General features: G+C 35.9%; 1 protein-coding gene across 1 annotated transcript in view; it reads left to right on the top strand.

The window, feature by feature from the left end:
* The window catches only part of LOC150089183 (steroid receptor RNA activator 1-like), a 38,531-nt gene that overhangs the window by 2,560 nt on the left and 20,103 nt on the right, over positions 1-15,868 (top strand). The window contains exons 2-4 of the mRNA XM_090390362.1: positions 3,050-3,178; positions 14,454-14,701; positions 15,642-15,744. Coding sequence (XP_090246488.1) covers positions 3,050-3,178; positions 14,454-14,701; positions 15,642-15,744 — 480 coding nt within the window. The remainder of the gene's footprint in view (positions 1-3,049; positions 3,179-14,453; positions 14,702-15,641; positions 15,745-15,868) is intronic.

Genomic DNA, 15,868 nt, shown 5'->3' with positions numbered 1-15,868 from the left:
AAAAGGATGATGAGGGTGTAGGTAACAAAAAAAACATGCCATGTGATAATACAAATGCTATTCACAGTGGAATGCAACACAGGAAGAATTACCACAAATTTAAACATATACACCAATCGTTTATAACTGATTTAATAATAAAATAAAATAAAATAAAACAAGAAGAATTGCAAAGCATTATGCAAATTAGAAAAAAAAATTACAGAACTGTTGGAGTAATTCCCTAATAGGATCAGAAGTGGAAATGAAGTGAAATAAGTTTTGCTATTTGTTGAAACAAATTGTAAGACTTATTTCACCTGGGGTGTTGCTTTAATCATCCCATTTGAAAAAAGATTGAAAAATTTTTTAATCTAATAAAAACTTTTAAATAATAATAAAAAAAATTTTCTAATTTTTGAAATTTGAAAGTTGATTGAAATATTGAAATTAGAAAAGTTTGGGAAAAAAAAGTTGTTACTGTGGATGCGTTGACATAATTTGAAGCATGTAGAGATTTACTACAACTACTGAAAACTGCCACTCAAATCTACTTTTCTCTCATTTTCTGTCATTTTTTTCTCAGACAGGGCCAATTTAAGGGATGAGCCAGTGTAGCATTGGTTGGTTCAGGGTGCAGAGATTTAGGAGGGGGGAACCAAAAATTGAAAGAGCAATAGGGAAAAAAATCTCCCCATCAGCAAGAAACAAGTGAACATTTAAAAAAAAGGAATTCTGTCTAGGAGACTGGGGTATAAATTTTTGACTGCTAAAATCTGTTAGATAACATTTAGTTGCTACCTAATTGTTTGGTATGACATTTTGAGCCAAATAAACATCACAAGCAAAGCCCTCTAACAGGTAAATTTGAAATATGTCACAAACTTTTTTCCTGTTTTCAGAATCAATCAAATACTGTACCTTAAAAATTGCAGAACAGACAATAAATTTATGAACTCTAGATGATTCAAAAGAGTTGGCAGTTGAATTAGAATCTGATTTGAGAAAACAAGAATTCACTGCTGAAAAGAATGTTTGATAATGAAGTTGGAATGATAGAGAAGGAAAATTTTAGGATCCACTGTTTTTCAAAATTTTTTTAACAGCTCAGTCCAGTCATTGAAAGACAGGTTTGAGCTAACTGTAAAGCATAATGATCAATTCCAATATGGATTTAGAAATTCTGTGTATGGATGGCAAGCAGAAAGTCACCTCTGTCACTGAGTTGTCTTTCTATACATTAAAATAATTTTCCTCCTAGTGATATCTATTCAGCCAATAGGAGAAGAGAGATGCGGGTTACTTGGTAATACGTACTACTAAAATATGTAACAGAAGCTTGTTTTACTGTGGTAAAACAAGCTTCCGTTTAAGCATGGTCACGCGCTATGTTTATCTAACATGACCATGCGGTACCATGCTTTATTTCCATATCTAACATATTCATAGCAGAGGAAGAGACACACAATGTTGAAAGCTTCTGTAAGTATTTTATTTTACTTTATCAAAAGAAGCGAGCAAAGCTCCCTAGTATGAATAATTAAAATATCTGCAAAACCATTTGGAAGACACTTATTCTTGCTGAAATTTTCGAAATTCATATGCTCAAACAATTTGATGGCATCATTGTCAAATTTTTCATGGTGCTAAGAATTCTTTTTAACATTGCCAGTATTAGTGGCCAGTCCTGAAGGGAGCTTTTTTAAAGATGAAGTTAAACCAAACCCACTTCTGTTCCCCAACAACACAGGATGGGTTGGCAACTTTATCAACTGAATATGCTGTCGTCAAGGATAATTATTATATACTCATTAAAATATAGCAAGTATGTAATAATTAATGCTACTTGTTTATTAAATTTAAATTATTGTATTATATTTTTTATTTTAAGGTGCACTGAATTAAATAAACGATAAAACTTACAAAAAATTTATATTTTTGAACTGAAAAATCATTTTCAGCTTTCGCTCACAATCCCCATGGGAGCATATGCATGAAAGTAAAGTTGCCTTACAGCACTTCTGGCCTGCCGACTGGGCTAGCCGGGTGGGTAAAGTGCCTGCCTAGCAACCCAAAGGTCGCGGGTTCGAATCCCGCCTCGGGCTTGGATCAAAGTACTGCAAAAACCTTGGGAGGTGCATTATGGCCACAGAAGCCGATGCGCCAACAACTACAAAAAAAAAAAAAAAAACTTCTGGCCTCAGACCAGTATTGGTTCTGTTCAGCCCACATAATGCATGCTTGCCACTGTTGTTTAGTGAGCATAGGCTTCTTAACTGGACGGCATATTTTCAGACCTGTTTACTTCAAATCTCTCCTTACAGTTCTATCAGTTATTCCTATTCCTTCTTTCCACTGTTTGGCAGGACTTTCAGAACAGACAAATTTGACTGGAGTACAGGTATAGCAAAGATGATTATCAACTCTTGAAGTTGACAAATGTGTTTTTTTTTTCCACATTTGCTTCTTTCAGTGTGAGCTTCTTCTCTTTCTTATATTTTGTTATAAGAAATGGAAACTCAACTGTTTTTTACGTACACTAGCAATTTCAGTGTTTACCTGTTCTTCACATTCCTTCATTGTCTTAATTTTAGTAGCCTTCCTAGGAGTAATATCAGTTTCCCCATCCCAGACAACTAAACCACTTATAGCAGTAAAATTACAGAATTTCTCTGGAAACAGAAGCATCTTCTGACACACTGCTTTGTAGGCATGCAATTTACCTTGGACTACCATGTAAGTTGTGGAATATGACTGTGGAATGCTCAGTAACTGCCCTCCCCCATTACAAGTAATTAATAGGAGTGGTTTCTATTATCTTGTCTATTAGTGATATATGTAATTGAATTTTTTTTCCCCAAAATTGATATATTTTTTCAGTCACTATCGTCCTAAAATTATCAATTTCTGACACCACTGATTTTTTTTCCATAAAACTTTACACATATTTTTGGGCCAAAAAATTGAAAAAAGTTGAAATGGAGGAGTTGCTATTAATTTGTCTGGCATTGTTTACATATATATAAATGTATGTGTGTATATTAGACAACCAAAGTTATTTTAATTTTAGGCAATCAAGAAAGAGCATGGAATGATCCTCCACAGTTTTCTTATAATCAGAATCAGAATAAAGTTCCATCTCGAAGACTGTTGAATAAACGGATTCCATTTCCACAGGATAGCGTTTCATTAAAATCAGGTAAAAGTTTGATGCTAATTTAGTTATATAAAAATAAAGACCCTTATAAAATATTGATTATAAGTCATCCAAAAAGAATTAATATGTTTTGAAAATTAGTACAGAAACCTCCTTTAATGGACACATTGTAAAAGGAACACCTCTCATGGACAAATTGGGCTTGGGCCCTGGCCAGAAGTATTATACGTTACATTTTAAACAACCTTTCTAAAACAGACACTCTCCATTGTGGATGCAGACATTTTAATGAGTGTCCAGATCAAAGTTATTACAGTAATACTAATTAAACTTATGATGGCCATAGGTTAGATGCTATCTGTTCCACTCATGGAACAGATGGGGCGCCTCCGTAGCCAGGTGGGCAGGAGCAGCAGTGCATAGCACACACTTCTTGATTAGACTGGGGTTTGAGCCCGTGACCACCAATACGGAGGATGCAGAAAGGTCAAGGAATGACCACCGCATATCCCTGGAGCTATATGGCCTTAGTTGCTATTGCCATATAGCAACAATCCAAATAAGTTTATAAACATTCCAAACCAGCAGTGGTAAGTATATTAATGACATATTGTTCCCTCTGTTCCTTTGTTTGTTTGTTTGTTATTTGGTTTTTAGGAGCATTAGTTGCTAATGCTCCTAAAAACCAAATAACAAAGGAACAGATGGAACAATATGTCATTAATATACTTACAACTGCTGGTTTGGAATGTTTATAAACTTATTTGGATTGTTGGAGTTTCATGCTTACATCACTTAGCATGGTAATAAAATTATCAAACTGAGAGATGCTGTTGCCAAAACTTAAAAAAAAAAAAAAAAAAAAAAAAAAAAAAAGTGCTGTAGCAAGTCTGTATACTACATTTAATTCATGCTGTACGAAAAAAAAAAAAATTAACACTGCTAAAATTATTGTGGGTAATTTTGAACACTAACCCATGGGGATTTTCCAAGGAATTTTGGACAGTATTTTTCTTCTGGTCTGTTTGTTGTTTGTTTGTTATTCGGTTTTTAGGAGCATTAGCAACTAAGGCCATATTGCTCCGGGGATATGCAGTGGTCATTCCCTGACCTTTCCGCATCCTCCGTATTTGGTGGTGACGGGCTTGAACCCCGGTCTAATCAAGAAGCGTGTGCTACGCACTGCTGCTCCTTCCCACCTGGCTACGGAGGCACCTTCTTCTGGTCTGGAAAATACAGTAATTCTATAGACATCTGGCCGCTGTGCTATGATGGATAGTTGCAATTACACTACAATGTAATCATCTATGTGTTGCAATAAAGATTCTTCTTCATCTGCTCCATGTTTAAAATTGCATGCAAATCAAAACTTAAATTTTATCATAAGCAAGTTTTTGTAATGATATATTACTATTGTTTTAATATCAAAATTTTCTTATATTTGTTATATTCTGGAGATAAAAAATATATAAAAGAAGTTATGAGAATAATCCAGGCTTATTGTTTTTACCTGGTTTATTTTTGTGTCATTATTGTGCATTATAATTGGGTTTGGGTGCATTTGTTAAATTAGATAGTCTCTGTTTGCAGTGTGCTGAAAAAAATATTTGTGTAATCATTATGTTTAATTTTCAGTATTATCCTAACATTTTGTGGAGTTTTCAAAATTCAAAGAATGGTTATTACCAAATATTCCACAAAAAAAAGTACAATAATTATGATGCTCCCACCTCATTCAAAATAATTAGAGAAAACTCCAACAGCTGAATCTATACAGCATTCTTATCTAGTGCATTAACTGCAGCTAAAGGAAACTTGTTTACAAACGATAAAGAGCAAACAAACAAATTAAAGAACTGTTCAATCAGAAATTGTATTGCTTAAGCTTGTTGAAGTTAGAGCAGAGGTTATTGGCTAGGGAGGCTTGCCTATTAAGGGATGTGACAAGGCTTTCCAAAATTCCTTTTTGTTTTGCCTGTTCATTTTCAGGTTGTTGTAATTGGCAGAATATACCTTTTATACAACAAGGTATTTCCAGAATTGAATTTTATGATGACATATTTCACTTAAAATTTTTGAAGCTAGAATAAGGGAGATGAAGAAGTGGTAGAACAAAATTGGAAAGGAAGTGACTGTAAAAATCAATTAAGAACCTGAGTTAAAGTAATATCATTTGCCATTTGGAGAGTTTTTTTAGTTCTAATTGAAGAAATATAATTAAATGTGCTAAGGCATTTAACAGTTACTTAGGGATACAGATCACATAATTCAAAGTCTCACCAAACCATTTATTATCACTTTTTCTGGAGAAATGGACAGCAGTGATAGATCAACTTGGTGTTGAAAAAATTCTAAGGTGCCCAAAAATAATCGAATCATTAGTGTTTAAATTAACATAAAATGACCATAAAATTAATGCACAAACCTGTGAAACATACAACACTATTTTGAAGGGTGCAGCATTGCAAATTAATGATTTTTATTTTTTTATATCATTATTTTTCTAAGAAATTGATATAATTTTTAAAAAAAAATTTAACAGTGTAAATAATGTAGTTTCAGTTCTAAAAATTAAGTTGGATAAATGTGCTGCCTTATTAGTTATACAGCCAGTGGCAGATCCAGAAAAAAATGACAGGAGGAACACCATTTTTTATAGGAGGGTCACCATTTTGTGCACTAGAATGATCAGTCAGCATCAGTGTTGTGAACTGTAGTCAGTTGAAAATAGCATATGTTAACAATAAAAAAGGAATTGTAGCTAAAGGAATTTAAATGATTGGTGTATATTCACCAAAAAACAATGGGGGGGGCACATGCCCTGGTGTCCTTACCCTGAATCCACCTCTGTATAAAAACTGCAGCCATTATCAACCCACTGCAGGATGGAAGCCTCCTCAACAATTCATGCTGAGGGGAATGGACCATAATCCGCCACGCTGGTCCAGTGTGGGTTGGCAGATCGACTGTTTAGCAGTCAGGGGCTTGAACCCTGGTCTACTCAAAGAGTGTGTGCTACTGCACTCCCGCTCCTGACCACTCGGCTATGGAGGCCTCTATATACAGCTCTCCAATCTATACTGAAATTTCCATGACACTCCATGACAAGTTTTCATCAATCACTCTAATTTCTTGTGGAGTCTCTTTTAATTCAGTGATATTTGAAGGCCAGTTATGAAAAGCACTTTCCTGCAGATATCTTTTGACCATTCCAATTGGTCCCCTAAAAAACTTCATGAATACCACACAAGATTATATTTTTTCTGCAGTGTGCAGAACTTTAGTTATTGAAGATTTTTTTTTTTTTTTTTTTTTTTACAAAATGAGCTTCGACTAGGAATAGATTAGAACACTTTTTATTTCCAATCAGATGGCATAACAGGCCACTCTATATGACTATGCAAGTTTTACCTAATATGTTTCCTAATTGTATTGGTTCAATATTTGTCAGTAATGTATAGCTTCCAGGGTCCTTGTGCAAATGGCTTCTTCCTGTGAGGATATAGGAATTAGCATTAGCATTAGCATTAGTAGAGGCATTTGATGCAAGAAAGCAAGCTTATGCAGCATCAGCCAAAAAAAAAAAAAAAAAAACCCACTTCCACTTCACCCCTCTGTTCGTTCAAAATACCTGTCCAGCTGAGCCTTAAACTTATTTAGGCTATCAACTTCCACGACAAGGGATGGAAGTCTGTTCCACCCACCAACCACCCGCTGGCTAAAGGCAAATTTCCGCACATCTATCCTACATCTGTCTTTCCTCAATTTGAATTTATGCCCTCTCAGGTGATTTTTCTGAGCTAGAGGAAGAATCCCATCAGCATTGAGCATGCTCAAACCATTCAAGGCTTTGTACACCTCTATCAGATCACCCCGCTGGTACCTAGTTTCCAGACACTGTAATTTGCAAAACTTAAGCCTTTCTTCGTAAGAGAACCCCTTTGTCCCATTCACCAATCTAGTTGCCCTTCTCTGTACTCGTTCCAGCAGCTCTACATCCTTCCTGAAATGAGGCCTCCAGGCCTGTATACAGTACTCTAGGTGTGGCCTGACCATTGCCTTATACAAGGGAATAATCACCTCCTTATCCCTGCTAGAAAAATTCCTATATATCATTGACAATACACCATGAGCTACTCTTGCAGCTCGTCTGCACTGCTCAGAGAACTTCATATCTGCCTGCACCACCACCCCCAGGTCCCTTTCATTCTCTACCACTGTCAGTGTAGTACCACAGAGTTGATACGTTGCTCTGGGGTTGCTGTTTCCCATATGTAGTACTTTACATTTGTCAATGTTAAACTTCATTTGCCACCTCGAAGCCCATCTGCTCAACCTTTCCAAATCCTGTTGCAGCAGCATAGTGTCAGTAGTGTCCTTGACAACCCTGCCAACCTTCGTATCGTCTGCAAACTTGGACATTAAGCCTGATATACCATCATCAATATCATTTATAAATACAGAAAACAATAAAGGCCCCAATACTGAACCCTGAGGGACTCCACTAATAACATTAGTCCACGATGAGCAGTGTCCATTGATTACCACTCTCTGTCTTCTCCCCCTCAACCACCCCTTTATCCATAGCAGCAACTTGCCTCCAATGCCACACTGCTCCAATTTGTGCAGCAGTCTTCCATGTGCAACAGTATCAAAAGCCTTTCTAAGATCCAAGTATATAATATCAAAGTTATTCCCTGCATCCAGTTCTTTTGTGACTGCATCATAGTATCCAATCAAATTGGTCAGGCAAGACTTCCCCTTAACAAAACCATGCTGTGTCCTAGCTATAACTGAAGTCTTGTCTAGATGATCCTGCAGTGCTTCTTTCACCAGTGCCTCCATTAATTTTCCGGGAACAGAAGTTAAACTCACAGGTCTATAATTACTTGTGTCAGCCTTTGATCCCCCTTTGTGAATTGGGGTCACATTTGCACATCTCCAGTCAATGGGTACCTCCCCTGAGTCCAAGGAAGCTCTCATAATTATGGCTAAGGGTTTGCTTACCTCCTTTGCTGCCTCCTTTAATATAACTGGATAGATCCCATCCACCCCAGGTGCCTTTCTTGTGTTTATCTTCAACATTTTCTCCTCCACTTTGCTCTCAGTTATTACAAGATTCTCTAGCTTACTGCTAGAGTTGAATACACCTCTGGCATTCCCCTCGCTGAATAACTCCTCATGTGTGAATGTCGATGCAAAATATTCATTTAGTTTGTTAGCTACCCGAGCAGGGTCATCAACAGTTGACCCATCGATCTCAAGTGGACCAATCTGATTCATCCCCTTCCTTCTAGAGTTTACATAAGTAAAGAACTCTTTGCTGTTTTTCTTCGCATCCCTTGCCAAGGATCTCTCGTAATCTGCCTTCGCCTGCCTAACCTCCTTTGTAACTTGGTTACAGATCAACTTGTATCTATCATAGGCTTCCATGTCACCCATTAATTTATATGTATCCCATGCATTTTTCTTCTCTGCCACATGTCTCATTAGTTCATCTGACAACCATTTAGGCCTAAACCTTGAACAATATTTCTTAGTTGGTATGTAAAGCCTAGTAGCTTCCACAATAAGTTCTTTGAATGCTTCCCATTTTGAATTTGCTGTTGGCAATATCATCAGTTGATCCCACTGTATAGAATTTAAATACTGTCTCAGTCCATTGTAGTCGCCTTTACGAAAGCAATACCCCTTCCCTTTACCCCTAATGGTAGTTACCTCTTTGAGTAACTCCCACTTCAGCACACTGTGATCACTGCCACCAAGTGGTTCATTTATCTGCAGATTCTTAATGCATGAAGAATCACTACTGATAATCAAATCAAGAGTATTACTCCCTCTAGTTGCCTCCCGAACATGCTGATGTAGAAAACAATCATCCAATAAATCCACAAAAGCCTTGCTACTGTGTGAGTGACCAGCCCCCAAATTCCAGTCAATATCTGGGAAATTAAAATCCCCCATTATAAGACTCTCTGATTTACTGGCCCACTCTATTTCTCCGAACAGTTTCTTATTATACTCATCAGAGTCATTAGGCCTATAGCACACTCCTACTCTCAATTTTGATCTCCCAATGCTTATGTCACACCAAACTGACTCGACACTGCACTGTCCAGCGATGTCGACTGGCTTCACTTCCTTGGATTTTATGTGTTTTTTAACTAATAGCATAACCCCTCCTCCCTTCCTATCCTGTCTATCCTTTCTGTAGACATTGTACTCCCCAAATTCCAGTTCTGCATTTCTTATATCTGTGTGACACCACGTCTCTGAAATCCCCACAATATCTGCCTTTGATGTTTTGAGCAATACCTCAAATTCATCAAATTTATTTACTAAACTCCTAGCATTGGTGTACACACAAGTATACATGCACCTGTTCTTTTTCTTAGCTACCCTAACACAACCCATGTGTTTACTTGTACCCCAATGATTCCCAGCAGTCTCTGAAATATCCTGCATCTTATTTTCCAGGCTGCGGCTCATTCCAATAGAAGCAGTGCAAGAATCACTTTCACCTCTGCCAGTGGCTACTGTTAATCTATTAGTCCTTGTATCCCCCCAATCTAGCAGTTTTCCGACCCACCTAACATTGCCTCGATAGCATCAGCAAACATTCTTGCACCCTTTCTATTTAAGTGTATCCCATCCCTGTAGAAGCAGTCTCTCCTGTTAACAAGTACAGACCAGGCTGAAAAAAATTCTACCCCTTGAGCCCTGCACAATCTTTCCAGGGCCGAATTGATTGACAGGGCTCTCATCATATACTCCCTCCTATCGTGTCTGGGCAGAATTGCAGACACTTTCAATTTCAACCCTAATTCACGGCTTTTTTTCATCAGTGACCTGTACTTGTCAAGTAATTACAGGTCACTGATGAAAATGAATGAGTGAGTGAGTTTCTTGTAATTTCCCTTCAAATATTGCAGAATTAAAAGAGATTTCATACAGTATCAAAGTGATTAATGAAATCTTGCTACATTGGGTCTTGGAAAATTTCAGCATAGATTAAAAAGCTGCATAATTAATGAAGAAGTTCATTTACTTGAATTGTTTTTAAAGAACTAAAACTGTGTTATTTTTCTGTTAAAGCTTTTTTCCAAATAAATTTGTTCAACTGATATTGAAAAATAAAAACCACTAGTTGCAGTGCCATACCCTGATTATATGTGGGCATCATCTCTTGATTTGTGTTACCTTGATGCACTCATTCTTTTCACTTATACATCTGTAACTTGTTATACTTTCCTCCATATATTCATTCTCCTTTATATGTTCAATAGAATAGCTGATAATTACTCATACTGGGTTAATCAACAAAAGAAAACAAATAAACAATATGTACTGTAATGATAGGTAAATTTTCATTTTATGACTCAGAAAATAATAAATAAAGCACTGTGAATAATACCAAGTGAAAACACACTGCTGCCAATATCTTCTTCATACAAGTTTAGATATGTTGTTTATTCTCTCTTGGTACTTTTTGGCATTATTGTACTATATCCTTTCCTTGTTGATTACAATCTTGAGCTCTATATTTGTGAATAATTTTTAATACTCTAACATACCTGTTAAGTAATTTGAACCATAGTAATTGCTTCAAGGAGGAAAAGTGAGTTTTCTAAATTCAAAAAAGTATTATCTCAGAAATGATTTCCATGTCAAGCAGTTGAGTGTTTGCCAAAGCAATCTTCATAGCATACTCCTTTAAAGGAGCTACTCTTCTTAAGTTAATATAAAATATATCAGCCTTCTGTCTTACAAATAGTAATCCAAGTTATAAAAGAAAATACATCTTTCTTTTTATATTTATTATAGTAAATTACTTAACTAACTTCATGCACCACTTGGCCACTCATAGCATTACATCAGTCTCCTCATGGGAGGAGGGCCAGTGACCTGAGTTGAAAACAAATCCTCAGAGCCAAAAGAAGTTTAAAATGGACATTGAAACGTTTTCCCCACTAGATCCAGTGAGATTATCTTTTGCACTAGGCATGATCATGAATCTTCTTAAATTAAAAGGCAAAAAAAAAAAAAAAAAAGAAAAGAAAAAGATTCCATAGCAACAGGATCATGCATGCAGCTTTCTTCCATTTCATCAAGTCAGATTTTTTGTGTGAGCAAGTTATGTCTAGTTCTTATTCAGAAATATTTGGGAAATGCTGCTGGATAACCTAAGATAGTAAAACTGCTTGTGAAACATGTTTCCTTTGTTGTCTGTCCAATTTTGTTGGCTTTGGCTAAATAGAATGAATTCTATGGTCTGAAGGTAGTCTTTACTGTGTTGTATTGTTCAATTAGGTTCTTTCTCTGGTTTGTAGTATTGATTGGTTATTGATGAGGTCTGGAAAAATTAATAATAATTATAATAAAAAAATTTGCTTATTTTGGAATTATCTATAAGTGTCATTCACTTTCAGATGACTGGTAACCTCTTAGTGTAGTTGTCTCCAGGGCTGAGCCATTGTGGCATTTGCTCAGGATGCCAAAGTTGGGGAGGTGTGTGTGTGTGGGGGGGGGGACAAAATTGAAAGAGCAACAGAAAAAGAAAATCACTCTCAATCAACATGAAACAAGTGAATAGTCTAAAAAAGGAATTTTATATAGGTTATATAGGAATTTTCTATACTTAGTCAGAATTATAGTTAGTTAGAACATATTAATTAGACCATAAAATTAAATAGTTAATTAGACCATTGATAAAAAAAAAAATATATTTTATGCATCTAGTTCCTTTGTGACCACATAGTATCCAATCAAACTGATCAGACAAGACTTCCCCTTAACAAACCCATGCTGTGTCTGAACTATAACTGCAGTCTTGTCAAGGTTATCCTACAATGCTTCTTTAACCAGTGACTCCATTATTTTCTCTGGAATAGAAGTTAAACTAACAGGTCTGTAATTATTCGTGTCACCCTTTGATCCCTCTTTGTGAATTGGGGATACATTTACACATCTTCAGTCCTTGGGGACTTCCCCTGAGTCCAGGGATGTGCTCATAATTATGGCTGGGGGTTTGCTTATTTCCTTTGCTGCCTCCTTTAATATAACTGGATAGATCCCATCCACCCCAGGTGCCTTTCTTATGTTTAACTTTAACAATTTATCCTCTATTTTGCTCCAGTTGGGCAGGAGCAGCAGTGCGTAGCACATGCTTCTTGATTAGACACGGGTTCGAGCCCATGAGCCACCAAATATGGAGGATGCGGAAAGGTCAGGGAATGACCACTGCATATCCCCGGAGCAATATGGCCTTAGTTGCTAATGCTCCTAAAAAAAACCAAAACAACAACATCTATTTTGCTCTCAGTTATTATAAAATATTATAAAATCAATCAGTTATTATAAAATCATCCTCTACTTTTGCTCTCAGTTATTATAAAATCATAAGCTTCTGGCCTCCACTTCCCTACAGGACTCCTCATTTGTGAATGTAGATACAAAATACTCATTCAGTTCATCAACTACCTGAGCAGAATCATCAAGGATCATCAACAGTCACCATCGATATCAAGTGGACCAATCTGATTCATCCTCTCCCTTCTTGAGTTTACATTAGTAAAGAATGTCTTTGCTGATTATCTTTGCATCCTTTGCTAAAGATTTCTCCTAATCTGCCTTTGCTTTCCTTTGTGGCTTGATTGCAAACTAGCTTATATATCCACCATTGGCTTCTGTGTTGCCTTATAATTTATATGCATCCCATGCATTTTTTTCCTCTGCCACGAATCTCACTAGTTCATCTGGTGCCTCTGTAGCCAGGTGGGAAGGAGCAGCAGTGCGTAGCACACGCTTCTTGATTAGACTGGGGTTCGAGCCCCTCACCACCAAATACGGAGGACGCGGAAAGGTCAGGGAATGACCACCGCATATCCCGGAGCAATATGGCCTTAGTTGCTAATGCTCCTAAAAACCAAATAACAACAACTAGTTCATCTGACATCCATTTTGGCCTGAACATTAAACAGTATTTCTTAGTTGATGTAAAAAGCCTAGTAGCTTCCAATGTTAATTCTTTGAATGCATCCCATTTAAAAATTAGTCTGAACTATAACTGCGGTCTTGTTTTTGCCTTAGATTTTGTTTTTTAACTAACAACATAACCCCTTCTCCCTTCCTGTCCTGTCAATCCTTTCTGTACACATTGGACTTCCAGAATTCCTGGTAATGAACTGGCCGATAAAGCTGCAAAAAATCCAACTACCTTAGATTTAATAAATGCTGTTGGTAGCGTCATCAGTTGGTCCCACCGGTTAGAATTTAAAAACTGCCTGAGACCACTGTAGTCACCTTTACAAAAGCAAAACCCTTCCCTTCCCCTGATGGTATGGTAGTTACATATTTAAGTAAATCCTACACCAGTACACTATGAACACTGCTACCAAGCGGTTCCTTTATCTGCAGATTCTTAATGCATGAATCATCACTCCTGATGCCCAGATCAAGAGTATTACTTCCTCTGGTTGCCTCTCAGACATGCTGCTGTAGAAAACAATCAACCAATAAATCCACAAAAGTCTTGCTAGTGTGTGAGTGCCAACCCACAATTTCCAGTCAAAATCTGGGAAGTTAAAATCCCCCATTATAAGACATTCTGATTTACTGGTCCACTTTATCTCTCTCTGTACTGTTGTTTGTACTCGTCAGAGTCATTAGGCCTATAAAATTCCTACTCTCAGTTTTGCTTTCTCAGTGCTTATGTTACCAAACTGACTCAACGTTGCACTATCCACCCAATTAACTAATTAACTGGATGCACTGCCTTAGATTTTGTTTTTTAACTAGCAGCATAACCCCCTCCTCTCTTCCTGTCCAGGCAATATTTTCTGTACACATTGGACACAGGATTTATACCTGAAAAGGTAAGGTTGTAAACATGTTTCTAGTTGTGATGTGCTACAATGATGGGATGCTTAGTCATTATTAAAAGAGAATGGCAGTAATTGTTGCAAAACAGCTGTACCATTAGTAGTACAAATCAGTGGCAAATATACTTACTAAGAGGAAATTTTTGCTTAACTGTAGTGCAATGCACAAGCAAATCATTATGATAGCTTTGCAATTTAAGAGAGCAGCAATGTGAGAGAACGCTCACAGAGAGACTTTGACCTTTCTTTTAGGTATCCTAAAATGTTAATAGGACCAATAGTAATCAAGGTAGAGGTTTCATAAGCAACATTTAGCATTTCATTGTAATGTAGATATTCACAATATGATTAACTATACAAAGTATAGTTAATCATATTGCAAATTTGTATTGATTCCACTAGGATTTAACCAGATCTGTTATGAATGCTTATTTCAGATACTTCACTTCCAGTTGCAACACCTTCTTTGGATACACAAGATTCTAATCATGGTTTGTTGTGTATGACTTCAGTTGTTTCTAAACCTCCATTATGTGAATTTTCTGAACATGCAGAAAGTGAAAAGTGTAAACTACAAGACCCATCTTCTGATATTTGTGTTCCTGATATATCTGAAGATGAAATGTTAAAAGTTGTTATGAAGATGTTGCATGAAATATTTCAAAATGTTTCAGTTGGAATGCAGGTAAGGCCGCCCTATATGATTTCTTTATTTAAATTATGTGTACAAAAATTTTGTTAAATTTCAGCATTGCCAGGTCATAATTAATTACTGAAATTAATTAATCTGTTCTCTTTATAGCTACAGGCATCTAATCTTTATTTGAACATGATTTCATATCATCGCATTTTATATGATGTTTTTCTTTAATTTTATACATTGGAAATAATGGTAGTCTTTAGGCTGCCATTATTTAATTGATAAGCTTTTTCCCAGGATATAAATCATTTCTTTACTTCTAAGTGCAGAATTTTTTGACTCTTGTTTACAATTTGTTTTACAATTTTGTACCCTTGCTTACATTTTCTTTCATGATTTTTCCTTTGTTGACAATATAATATAAATATCTATTACAGTTACAAATGCTATGAAGTTACTAGGTCTGAATAGTCTGCAGCAAAATTGAAACTTCTGAAATAATGATTGACCTCTACTTCAAACAGAAGTGGCCATAATCATTGTGGTTGCTACCAAATAATAACTTACTTAATAATGACACTTAGGTGATTAATTCATATACGGTACATCTTAATGTACCGTATATGAATTAGACTAATGACCCAGCATTCTTCTGATTTTACTTCTTATTCAAAAATATTAAAATATTTTATTGCTTCATGTGTAAATTTTGCTATTTCTAAAAGATAAACAGTACTTTAGGCAGTGTCAAATGAAAACTTTTGCTCAGGAAAGGCTTTTAAAATATGTCGGGCTATTTTTTTTACTCTTATTTGCTTGTAGATTTGTTAAAAGAATATACAGAATAATTTAAATTGAATTAAGTATAATAACTATAATTAAGCATATATAATTAATTATAATAAGTATAATATTCATTATTTTAATGTATTACCGAAAGGCTGAAGTATGACAGCAGCATTCATATTCACACTCATATTTTTAGAAACATATAATTGAAGATGTAAAGAAGAGGCTGAATGTTTTGGAGTCATCTTGGACAGCTCTCAGTTTAAGTGTGAAGAAAAGAATGTACCACTTAGTACAAGGTAAGAGAAGAATCTCTTTAAAATAAATTTTAATAATGCATTTCATAGGCATAATTGCTATATTATTATGTAAATAAAAATAAATCTGCAGCCATTGTCAATTCATTGCAGGGTGGAAGCCTCC

Source organism: Mastigoproctus giganteus, chromosome 2 (genome assembly GCF_048544385.1).
Source record: "Mastigoproctus giganteus isolate SK-2022 chromosome 2, ASM4854438v1, whole genome shotgun sequence".
Lineage (NCBI taxonomy): Eukaryota > Metazoa > Arthropoda > Arachnida > Uropygi > Thelyphonidae > Mastigoproctus > Mastigoproctus giganteus.
Note: the sequence above shows the minus strand (reverse complement) of the source record. Positions and strands in the feature narration are given on the sequence as shown.